At 36.9% G+C, this 11,925-nt stretch overlaps 1 protein-coding gene across 1 annotated transcript; it reads right to left on the reverse strand.

The window, feature by feature from the left end:
- Positions 1 to 238: 238 nt before the first annotated feature.
- On the reverse strand, positions 239 to 3,350 carry LOC130467982 (protein FAR1-RELATED SEQUENCE 5-like). Its single transcript, XM_056837226.1, has 3 exons — positions 2,298 to 3,350; positions 654 to 2,088; positions 239 to 566 (listed from the first exon to the last, which is right to left on the reverse strand). The coding sequence occupies exons 1-3, from the start codon at positions 3,008 to 3,010 to the stop codon at positions 345 to 347; spliced, it is 2,370 nt and encodes a 789-aa protein (XP_056693204.1). The 5' UTR covers positions 3,011 to 3,350; the 3' UTR covers positions 239 to 344.
- Between the last annotated feature and the right edge of the window lie 8,575 nt (positions 3,351 to 11,925).

Consider the following 11,925-nt stretch of genomic DNA (forward strand, 5'->3'; position numbering starts at 1 on the left):
TATTCTTGACGCAAATGAGGCAATGGCTTCGGCCTCACGTCACAATGGTTACTGCCTTAACATAGAGCATTGCTTCCCCTTTGGTCTGAGGTTCGATACCTGGTAGCAGCGGCATTATGCATATTAACCTTCCCCCCACCCCCCCTAACCCGCACACTTTTTTTTGTAGCTTTTCCCCGTACTATTTTGATGTCCAATTCAGTTCAACGCTTTGCGTTTATTTAAAGTTAAAAATTAGATTAAATTTAAAAAGTACCAATAAACAAACTTCAAATGACAATCTAGCGCAAAAATGCCATACAGATAATACGGTACCCAATTCATTATAACATTGATAAAAACAACTACATGGTCAATCTTCCTCCAAGTCTTGTGTTCCATTCAAAGGTATCATAATCAAAAGTTTGAGATATATCTTCGGACAAATTTATTTGAGATGATTCAGGAATGTCTTCTAAAACAGGTCCAATGGATGAGGAATGTAAACGGGCATCCTGAACGTTGTTCGCATGCTCTTGCCTTGCCCGGTAGCTAGGAATATGGCCATAAGTAGACCTTATGAGTTCCTACAATTACCGTAACTTGTATAAATTATAAGTCGTAATAAAAAATAAACATTCAAATAAAAAAAAAATCAAACAATTTTACATTACCTCGTTCGCTGCAATCTCAGCATGATTACATGCTTGGTTCTTCGTTGATTTGTCGTAAATTGAATACGGTCCTTTCTTAGACCGCCCAACATGCCTCTTATCAATGGGGGTTTTAATGGCACCATCCTCAGCAGGTTGAGATGCCCTCTTTAGGGCACGTTCATTACACTCCCTCGGTCGTAGCCTACGACGACCAAATACGTTACGTGCTTCGGGATCCCACCAACAAATAGACTGATCACCTCCTTCACCAGTCTTTCTTATACCGACTGCATCCTCCATTTTCAGCCTAAGACTATCAGTGCCTTCCGTATATAACTTGTAGGCAGCTTCATTGCGCATGGCTAATTCTTTCAAATAATTATGTCTTTGGGAAAGCTCTTTAGCTTTGGCTAACGTTGCGGTTTCTTCAGGATCATAGTATGAAACCCTAACACTCTCATACGACCTAACTTGCTTCGTCCATCTATCTAGTATATATTTCTCCGGTATAAATTGGAAATCCTCCACATCCATTGCTTTGAGTATGTGCCTACATAAAATACCCCTAAATTCAAACAACTGACATGAGCAACTGACTTCCCCCTTAACCTTATCTACTTTAACAACGTAACTTTTGAACCTTTTCCTCCAATGAGGGGAGGTCAGTTTCTCATCTGCTCTATACAATACAAGTGACCCTATTGCATTGGTTTTGGTTACGTTCGTATGGGTTAAACCTTTACGCTCATTCACAACCGCAGCAAACATCTCATTGGTGTATACAGTATGCAACACATACTCAGCTAACACACTCTTGTCCACATCAAGTTTAGGAGGCTTATCTATACTATTATGATTATCCTTCGACTCTTCCTCTGCCTTTATCTTCATACAGAACTCGTAGTTTTTAATAAACTGCGTTAATCCACAATCTAAGTTTACATGAATTTTGAATGTGCGATTCATACCTTCACTTCGTTGCGTAGAGGACATTCCAGCCCAAAATTTACCTCTATTGTAAGCTGGTGCCCATTGCCGACGTTTATCATACGCATCCAGCATCCAACCCTGACGTTGATTATATTTGTCCATCACAAGACACCAAGCCTCATCAAACTCCTCGGGATCGAGCATGTCATGAACGGCGGTTCTAATTAGCGTGTCGATGCTTTTCCATTCATCGAGCTTGCCGAGATTGCGAGAGGCATTTTGTAGCATGTGCCACAAACAAAGCCTATGAGGAACCCCAGGGAAAACTATGCTTATCGCTCTACCTATTGCCTTGTCCTGATCGGTTATAATCCCCTTAGGAGGCTTTCCCATGCACTTAAGCCATTCCTCAAAGACCCAAACAAAACTCGGAGTGTCTTCGTGTGAGATTAAAGCGGCAGCAAAAACAATTGACCTCCCATGGTGGTTGACGCCAACAAACGGGGCAAATGGCATACGATACCTAGTTAATTCAGTAATTATTATTGTGTGAAGTAGGATGGAAAAACAATATCAAGTAAATTATTATCGCATGCATACAAAATAACATTACAATAACATGCACTACCACATGCACAATTAATTCAATTTCAAGAAGACTAAACTAAATAACCCAAAAAACTAACAACCACAGTTATGTAATAGAAACAAATAAATAATAAAATAACATACCTGTTGCTAGAAAAGGTGGTGTCGAAACTGATCACATCCCCGAAATATTTGCAACTTCCTCTACTACGCGCGTTGGACCAGAATGCGTTCTTTAAAATACCCTCTTCATCTCGTTCTATAGAACTATAAAAATCGCCATTCAGATCTCGTTGTGCTTTAAAATACTCTTCAAGTGCAACAGCATCCCCTTTGTCAAACATGGTTTTACGACGTTCAACAGCTATGGCGTTCCTCAAATCTTTTTTGTTGAACGTCATATTATCAAAACCACCCTTTTCAATCAATTGCGTGCCAAAGTTTCTACTAATGCTAACACCGGCACGTTCATTTATCATTACCCTATCAAAGGTAGCACTATCGATGCTTCTATAGTTAACCATCATCCTACTATTTTCGGGCAATAGAGGATGATTATGCACCAAATCACAACTAATAACTACAAACTCTCCGTTTTTCTCTTTACCATAAAAAAATACGTTGCAACCAGTAACATTAGACCCGACACTAGATTTCACGCCACCTTTCTTACACTTTAATCTGATCATCTCCATCGTATGAGGCCTAGCCTCAAGCTCACCAATACCAACTCTACTAACACCCTTATCCTTGTACTCCTTCTTAATCTTACTACATATTACAAACAACTCAAAACCAGTCATGTACGCATAACGATTGCAAAATTCAAAAAACTCACTACCGGACTCAAAACACATTCATGGACAAGGGGTGGTTGGCGTAGTTGAATTCACAATAGTTCCTTCTACGACGTCAGGTTCAACATTAAGGTCTATACTAACCATTGTACTCTGGCATAACAAATGAAATTAAACAAATAATAAATTAATACAAATTAAATTAAATCATACAATGCTTTTATACAAATAAATAGGTATCGAAAATCTTCAAATTAAATTAAAATAAACAAATAAAAAATTGATATAATAAAATAACATTTTGTTTTTAATTAGACATATACAATTAATTAAATTAAAATGGATAACATACATAACTTATCCACGAAAATAAAATCTTATACACACAAGGTACATAGGTTTCTCCGTCAACTTCAATCAACAACATCGGGCATCCCGCTTAATAAATTAGTGGTTCATATATTATACGACAACAAGCCTGGTAAGTGATAACCTTCTGTGGATAGTTAATGCTCAGCTTCACTTTCCGTTTTTTTTTTTTTTTTTTTTTTTTGGGAAATTTAGGCGGGGAAAATTTCAGAGGATTTTTGGGCGCTAGAATACCCGCTGTGAAGAGCAAACTGGCGGAAAAAATGAAAACCTTTCCCTCCTAAAATATACCATTTCCCACCTAAAACCAAAATGTACAATCTGACATGTCAACCACCCATTGCATTTTAAGTCCAGTCAACATAAAACCATTTTATGTGTATGGACTCCCTACTCTGAAGCACCAGTCTCCAAACTTCCTCAGAGAAATGACAGAAGAAAAATAAATGATTAAGAGTTTCATCAGCCATTTGACATAAGCCACGTCTGCCATCAATACTCAAGTTCCACCTTAGTAATCTGTCCTTGGTTGCTAGCCTATTTTGAACCGCTAAACATCCTATGAAGGTACTTTTGGGGCTAGCTTTACTTTTGGGGCTAGCTTGTTCACCACATCTATGCAGCCTTTTCCATTCTACTTGTTATGCAGGTGCTTGTTCTATTCGACTTATTTTGTTTAAACTTATATTATTTGAACTTATCTTAACTTATCCGAAATTATCTTAATTATCTGAACTTTTCTAAACTTGGCTTTGTTCTGTTCAACTTATTTTGACTTGTTTCAAACAAAATAAGTTCAACTAAGTTCAGTTAAGTTCAGGAAAAAAAATCATACATTTACGAAATAAGTTTATTAATTTCATATAAAATAAGTTCATATAAGTTAAAGGAAAAACTGATTCTAAAAATACAACCTTTAAGCGATCTGCTTAAAAAAGACTGACTTTTCGTTTAACTAAGAATAACACAACTTTTTTGACCTGTCTTCTTTTATAGAGTTTCCCTCATAAATGACTTGCTACAATAGGTAATATGAAAATCAACCTCACAAATTCAACAATTTTCTTTATATAATTATCAAGAAGATTAAAAAATGTTGTAGCATATTACCTATTTTAGCAAGTTATTGTAGAGGGGAGCCTTTTAAATGAAGATAGGTCCAAAAGGTTGCGTTATTCTTAGATAAACATAAAGTTAGTCCTTTTTAATCAGATCGCTTAAAGATTGTATTTTAGCATCAATTTTTCCTAAGTTAAATTTAGATAAGTTTATTTAAGTTAATATAATTTTGGACAAAATAAGTCGAATAGAATGGAGTCTTAACTTAAATTATTTTATTAAAAAAAAGCTTATTTTGGTTGAAATAAATTTATTGGAGAAAATGATTCTAAATATTACAACATTTAAGCGGTCTGCTTAGAAAGGGCTTAATTTTCGTTTAACTAAGAATAACACAATCTTTTAGACCTACCTTCTTCTAAAGGGTTCCTTTCAACAACGACTTACTACATTAGGTAATATGCTGACATGGCATATATGATATATTGTCGTTTTTCCTTTAATTTTTTCTTTTCTTTTACGGCCATTATAGACGCCTACATTTTCCCTTAGGCCCGACACGGTGTATTCGATGATGAAACTATAACCCGCTCGCCAACAATGCACTCTAATTAGCTAAAGAACAACCCTCGACTGACTGAAGAGACCACTCGGAGCAGTACCTGTTAAATATAGTAAACTTCCATAAATTGAAAGCTTCCTAAAATAGACTGGACACATATTTAGTCGCATTCGCATCCCGATACGGCTTAATATGTGGTTGCATCGATAGAAAGAATGAATATGATGGTCCGCATTATAGTACACCTGTGCGCGCCACGATGTTCTAGTGCTTGCCTTCAGTTAACATAGCTCAAAAAGTACAACTTCTCAAACTCATACTTATTGGGCACAATACATGTAAATGTTAACCCAAGTTACTTAAAATGCTTACGAGTGCCTAGAATACGCTCTTTAGCCCGTTTAGCAAATAAATACGTCCTTCCGAAATCAAATTCTGTCTTATAAATTATGATTTAGAACATGAAAATGACATGATTGTATAGGCCTTGGAATAAGATTTCCATAGACTTATCATAAGCCCAAATCCGATTTAAAACGAATAAGTTATAAGGCTTTTACTTGGGCTTCGCTGAAACGGACCGACCTCAACTCTTTGGGCCATATATAACTCGAGATTTACGAAGCGCATTGATGCAAGACCAGCTGCATTGGAAATCTGGATTCCGTAGCTTTCCAACAAAATATTATTTGCAAGAATTCGAGTTCGTATAAAGAAGTTATGAGCTGTTAAAGATTGAGTTTTCTGGAAATCCGCAGATCTGCCTGCGCTGGAATGTTCTAGCGCTGGCATTTCGTGCGCTGGAGCGGTCCCAATTCAAGCGCCATTTTTTTCCAGCGCTGCGATTTGTTTCTAACTGAAACTCAAACTCTTCAAATCATATCTTATGAAGCACCATAATATTCCTACGCTCCAGTTTTGAGCGCTGGAAATTCGAGCGCTACTTTTTTCTAGCGATCGAGCCTTTCAAATATCTATCTTATTTCGACTACCTACACTATAAATACAAACCTTCTGCACCCCGTTTTCAGTCATCAATCCAGTCTCACTCCTCTGATATTCTGAATTCTCTCTTCCCTCTCTAGTATACTAAGTTTTTGTTGACGTCCCACCCCCGTATTCGTAACAGTTCTGCCGTATTAACTCTCGTTAAACAGAACTCTGTCCGTACAAGTATTCAAACCATCACAATTACTACCGAAGTTTTACCCAATTCATAAGCCAAAACCAAGGAATCTAAGAGGAAACTCTGATGAAATTATTAAAGGAAGGATAAAAATCTAAAAGTCAGTATAAAGGTTGTCCTAAAAGCTAAAAGGAGGCTCTGCTAAGGCGAGTGGTAAGTGTTCCTGAGAACTGTAGTTTAGCCTACGCTTTATTGTAACGTGAATATATCTATATTTTTATTGCTTTTTCCACCATATAAATTTGCTAACTTTAATATGTTATATTGCCCACGTCTAAATCAGATAATACTTGGACAAACCGGTTTATTGTTAAGCACCCTTAAATAAACTTCAATCAGTGTTTTGACATCTGTTTAGTAATATATGTGCATTAAAATCAATCAAGAGTAGTAATGTAGCATAACGCATGTCCCATCATCATCACAATTAAACTAGTAAGGACCGCACCGCGTGGGCTAATGTTGGGCACTCCCCGTATTAATAAATGTCCCCCGAATTCTCAATCTCTGCTCCGCTGGATGTACGTTAAGGGATCTCCATACCAGGGATCACAAGGGATTCTATGGCCGTCGTGAATCACATATGTTTGCACTATAGGCATATCACGATAACCAGGTTTTGTCAGTTTTCTAAATCTGAATGGCGACTCCTAAAGACTAGTAAAAGAGGCTAACGCCCACAGTTAGTCCCTGTTTACTTAATATGCTTGCCACATCCAGAGGGGAAAAGTCGTGAGGGCCTTACACTCTTCCTAAGAGGCGCCCCGTCGTGTTTTTCGACCCCTCACAGTGGCGACTCCGCTGGGGACAATAATTGAAATAATCTGTGCAAGTAGTGCGTCGGTGAGGAAGCCATATAGCAGAAATCGAACGCTACGGCACAATTATTTCCATATTAAGTTGGGACGACCTGAATATTCAATGTGACGAATGATCCGCGACAGAACCGCATAAACGAATCTCGACTTCCTTGGCATGTTTCATCTCGGAAGTCCAGACTAAGGACACCTATCAGCCCAGGGGTGCACGCGCTGCGGATGTTATCCACTCGATGCATTCGCAATGTAGCACATCCACCAAAACTAAACCGCTTATCTCCTAGGTCCATTCACGGTATATGCCACTCCAACACGTACCCGATAGGCCTTGATAAAATTCGTCATGAACCTGGCTACTCTGATAAAGGCCTGTTGGGGAATTGACGATAGGTTTGGTACACTTTGACAATTGACACCCAAGACTTTTGAACCTTAGATACTAGCATAAACTAAATGTGCATTATACTTGAAATCATGCTCGTTGTTAATTAAATGTAGATTTTTATGTGCTATGTGAAACTAATCAACCAGACGCTTAGTTTAAGGTCAACAATGCTTATCGAGTTCCAAAAAAAAATTCTTTAAAATGTCGAAATAATGTTAAAGCTGTGAATCAGAAACAAATTTCCGCAGCCAGGAGCCCAGCGCCAGAATAAATCAGCGCTACCCTGACCTGCGCTAGAATATTCCAGCGCTCAAATTCCAAGCGCCATAAAATACTAGTGCACTCGACGAGGAAAAGAAAAAAAAAGGCACAATGGCCAGCGCATCAAACTCTCACGTTGTCTAGGCCAGCGCTGGAAAATTCCAACACTGCCATCTTGTGCGCTGGAATTTTCCAGCGCCCGCCTACTTTTCCTCGCATTTGAATCACTAACCAAAATGTGAAAATTCAGAACCCAGTCCAGCGTGCTACCAATTCGAAAGACCAAAATACGCATCTGCCTCAAGCATTACGTAGGTCTGGCTGAAAATACCCATTCCGGAATGCATATTCAAAATTGCTCCGAAGGTATTTTCACGGAATTGGAGCCTTATTAAGTCAAAATTAACAAAAATCTGCATTCGCTTTTGCCAATCGAACCCAAAGGCCAGTACGCGCAAAATACTTACCATTTGCGTCGGAATGCTGAATGTCTGAGCGCACGAACGCTCAAACAAAGGGACCCGTTTGGTAAAATCCAAGCCACAAAACAAAATTGACTAAAAGGAAAAAACTGCACGAACGCCTGCACGCGCTGGAAATTTCCAGCGCACCACAGGCAAGCGCTAGAAAATTCCAACGCTGCAAATCCCAGCGCTGGAATATTCTAGCGCTGCTGGCTTGACTCGACAATTTTCGCGTATTCTGGCCTAAACTAAAAAAACGATTCGCAAAAGTAATTGTTGGCTCACCAATAATACTTATGACCGGCATAACACCGTTCATGCTAAAATAACCTTTAACTTTCGCTAAAAATAAAAGTTTTTTAAAAAAAACAAAGAAAAGAGTATGTTTTCTAAATTCAGTTAATAAAGTTGGATTTATACCAAATTGCTAGTTATAATCGCATAATAATATTCGAGGAAAAGGACGAGTCAAGTCGAGTCAAAAACCCTAACCAAGTATGTCATCATTTATGTGAGTCTTCCCTTGAGTCCATCATTCGCCTAGTCTAAACCAAAATTATTTCCTAAGGGTCTAAACCAAGTTAAGGTCTACCGTTAGAGTCATCATCCATCTAGAATTACCTCCCATAGATTCTTCACGCACTTAGAGTCTCTCCCCTAGAATCCACTTACACCTAGGATAGTTCCCTCAATCCTCATCTCGTAACTTAAAGTCAAACCCGTATAGCCAAAAGTAAAAACACTAAAACGGTCATAAACAGAGTTTTACAAAGAACTGTGAGGCCTATAACCTATCAATCCGTAGGTCTAACCTTAGTCCATCATCCAGAGTCGGTTTCAACCCAAAACAGTTATCAGATCAAAAGTTATAGCTTTTACAGTCCAGCAGTTTTGTCAAAATCCGTTTTTGTGTTTTGAGTCAAACCCATGCCCAACCTTTGAGTCCGAATCGTCCGAAATATCGTGCTAACATATCCCAAATAATTAGTACGTTTATTATAGATGACATTCACCATCTAAAAGGATTATAAAAGTCAGTCCATACCTCGAAGTTAATAAATTCACACTCTTAATTTATAAGCGATCACTGCATCCATTCAAATCACCTAGATCTTAAAAATATAGACAATGAGAGCAATATAACTCTCACTTGACTAATAGACACAGAATTACTGCCCAAAATACAAGTTTGGGCCCTTACCCGATTTGTTATTTTGATTAAACCTAGAAATGATCATGATGACCCAATTTCTAATCATCCAGATTTAGAGCAACCTATTTATTCAGTCTAATACTCAGTCAAGTAAAAAATGGCTACCTTTAAGCTGGCAACCCAAACCTCCAAGTACTCAGTTTGCCACTCAGATTGATCAAGCATTCCTTATCATCTGAACTTGCTGGTAGCGTTAATCTGTCAACATTTAATCAAGAACTAGGTGGTCATATCCAACTTTTCAAAATCAGTTTTCTTTCTTTCTAGTTTTCAAAAACAATTCATCAACTCTTCCCTAAGGGTCCTGCCTAATTCAAGAATAATTCAAGGAACGGTCACTCTGCAACATAAATCATAGTAGTAGTAAGAACAATAGTAATAGCAATCATCACTTAAGAAAATTAAGCGGATAAATGTGCGTTATTGAAATTGCAATATTGAAATAGCACTATTGTATTTGAAATCCGAACGCCAAGCAACTTCTTAATAATAAGTGTGACCGACACAGATTCAATTCTCTAAAAAATACAATTCTCTAAAAAATCTTAACTTTAAATGAGTTGCTCATCTTAAAGTGTCATTGATTTTGAACACTTAAATAGAACTTGAAATAGAACTTGAAATAGAACTTGAACTTGAAATGGAGGTTCAACATCAAAGATTAAGAAATTTCATGCTAGAAAAATCTCATCTTTAATATACTCCGTGATTTAAAATGTTCTAGTTTAAAAAGAGTTTGCTCTCATTTAAACATCATTGAACTTGAACATTGAATTTTGTATTAATTATGAACTTGAATGTTCATATGTTCTAGTTTAGAAAAGGGATTGCACTTTTCATAAACATACTTGAACTTTTGAAAAGGTTTTGATTTTGTAAGATTGTATGATGATTGTTGTAAAGAGAAAGTGTTTCAAGAGTGAAAGTTCCTCATTTTACTAATCATTTTTGAAAACAAAGCTTGAAACTTGCATTTGAATATTGAAATGGTACTTGGAAAATCATTTGAGAGGGATTTCAAGAATGAAATCCTCCCAAAGATTGCACCTTTGTATGTTTTTCCTAGTTTGTCATGAGTATGAACTCAAATGCAAATATCATTGGAGTTTAGATCTTGGATTAGAAAGGTTGAAGATTAGAATAAAGCATAGTAATTTGGAATAGGGATTTAGATTACCTTGTTAGGGTTAGGTTATGCCTCCGATTTGAACTCCCAATTTCTCTTGATATTAGGAAATCGTAGGATTTTTGAAGTTTTGAAGATTGTATTGTGTATTGATTTGTGTTGAGAGTAAATTTTGGATTACGACATTGTATTATCAACTTTCACTCCTCTTTTTCAGGGAAAATCGAGGGTTTATATAGGGGATTATCCTGCTACAGGACAAAGCAGGTTGGCGCCTGGCGCCTGGGCTGCGCCTAGCATAGAGGCCACGTGGCAGAAGCCGACAAACGAAGGACGATGACACCGTCCTTCTTTGTACCAGGGCTTCGTACTTTTCTACCATTTTGGAATGTAGCGAATTCTTGGTGGTTAAGGCAAGAATTTGCAACTAAAAATCCACCTTTTGAATTCGGAATTTGTATTTGGACTCGGTTTTACGGGACGGGGCCCGACATGCTCGGTTTTGTGGGTCGGCGCCCGTTTTTGGATTGCTTAATAGCATTTTGATTGGAAATGGCCTTGGAGATGTCCATTGGGTGAGATTGCGTTTGGATTTTGAACTTGAATTTTGGAAATTGAATTTTGTACCGAGTTCCGAAAAGAGAACGGGCTTGGGAGTTGGACTTTGGATATTGGATTTTGGAATATATTTTAGCAATTGGGACTTCTGCACGGAGTTACACGAACCACCTAGCAAGGATAATGGTTTCGTCATCATCCCATTAGGTGAGACAAGAATTAGGTGTCTACAGCAACGTAGAGGAATTTCTTAGAAAACTAGTAAATAGCATGTGCTATTCACGTGTTGACTCGACGTACAACTATAATTTTTACTACTCATATTTACTCCCTCCGTCGCGGAATAATCACAATATTTTGACTGGACACGCTTGATAACGTAAAACTTTAACCACCAATATCTTTAACCACATATTATAAAAACTTGTAAAATATTAATATTTTGAAGAAAAAAAAATTAAGATGAAGCCAACAATATATTATATACTAAGGTCCGTTATATAACATAAAAGACACAGCTTCTTAATTGTTTATATTAAAAGTAGATTATTTTTCTTATTTGCCTATCTTTGTAAAAAGCTACATGAAGATATTTACATTTACAAAAATAATTATTATATATCTATTCTCTATGTTTCTTTTTAAATGTATCACTATAACATTCACAGTATTTATGTACTAACTTTGATTTGGATATTTTACTTATGTATAAAAATAAATTGTTATTATGTAAAATGTTGTTTGATTAGTCACAAATACAATGCATATTTTCATCATAACAACTTTTTATAATTTTTAGAAATTGGAAATAAAAGATGATTAATGATCATAATGACGCAATGACAGGAGTGACAGTTCAAGTGATACATCTAACCCTTTATATAAGAATTAGAAAGTTGGAGCAAAAACCCATTTAAACAGTGCTGACTTTTTGAATAATTCCATCCATGTCCCTTCATTTGTCTCTTTCCATT

This window comes from Spinacia oleracea, chromosome 2 (assembly GCF_020520425.1).
Source record: "Spinacia oleracea cultivar Varoflay chromosome 2, BTI_SOV_V1, whole genome shotgun sequence".
NCBI lineage: Eukaryota > Viridiplantae > Streptophyta > Magnoliopsida > Caryophyllales > Amaranthaceae > Spinacia > Spinacia oleracea.

Excerpts from the sequence above, each read along its gene's own strand:
- LOC130467982 (XM_056837226.1), bottom strand. The coding sequence starts at position 3,010 with ATGTGTTTTGAGTCCGGTAGTGAGTTTTTTGAATTTTGCAATCGTTAT. Across the intron at positions 2,089-2,297 it reads ACCACCTTTTCTAGCAACAG|GTATCGTATGCCATTTGCCC; the intron begins GTATGTTATTTT and ends TGAATTAACTAG. Across the intron at positions 567-653 it reads CTGAGATTGCAGCGAACGAG|GAACTCATAAGGTCTACTTA; the intron begins GTAATGTAAAAT and ends CGGTAATTGTAG.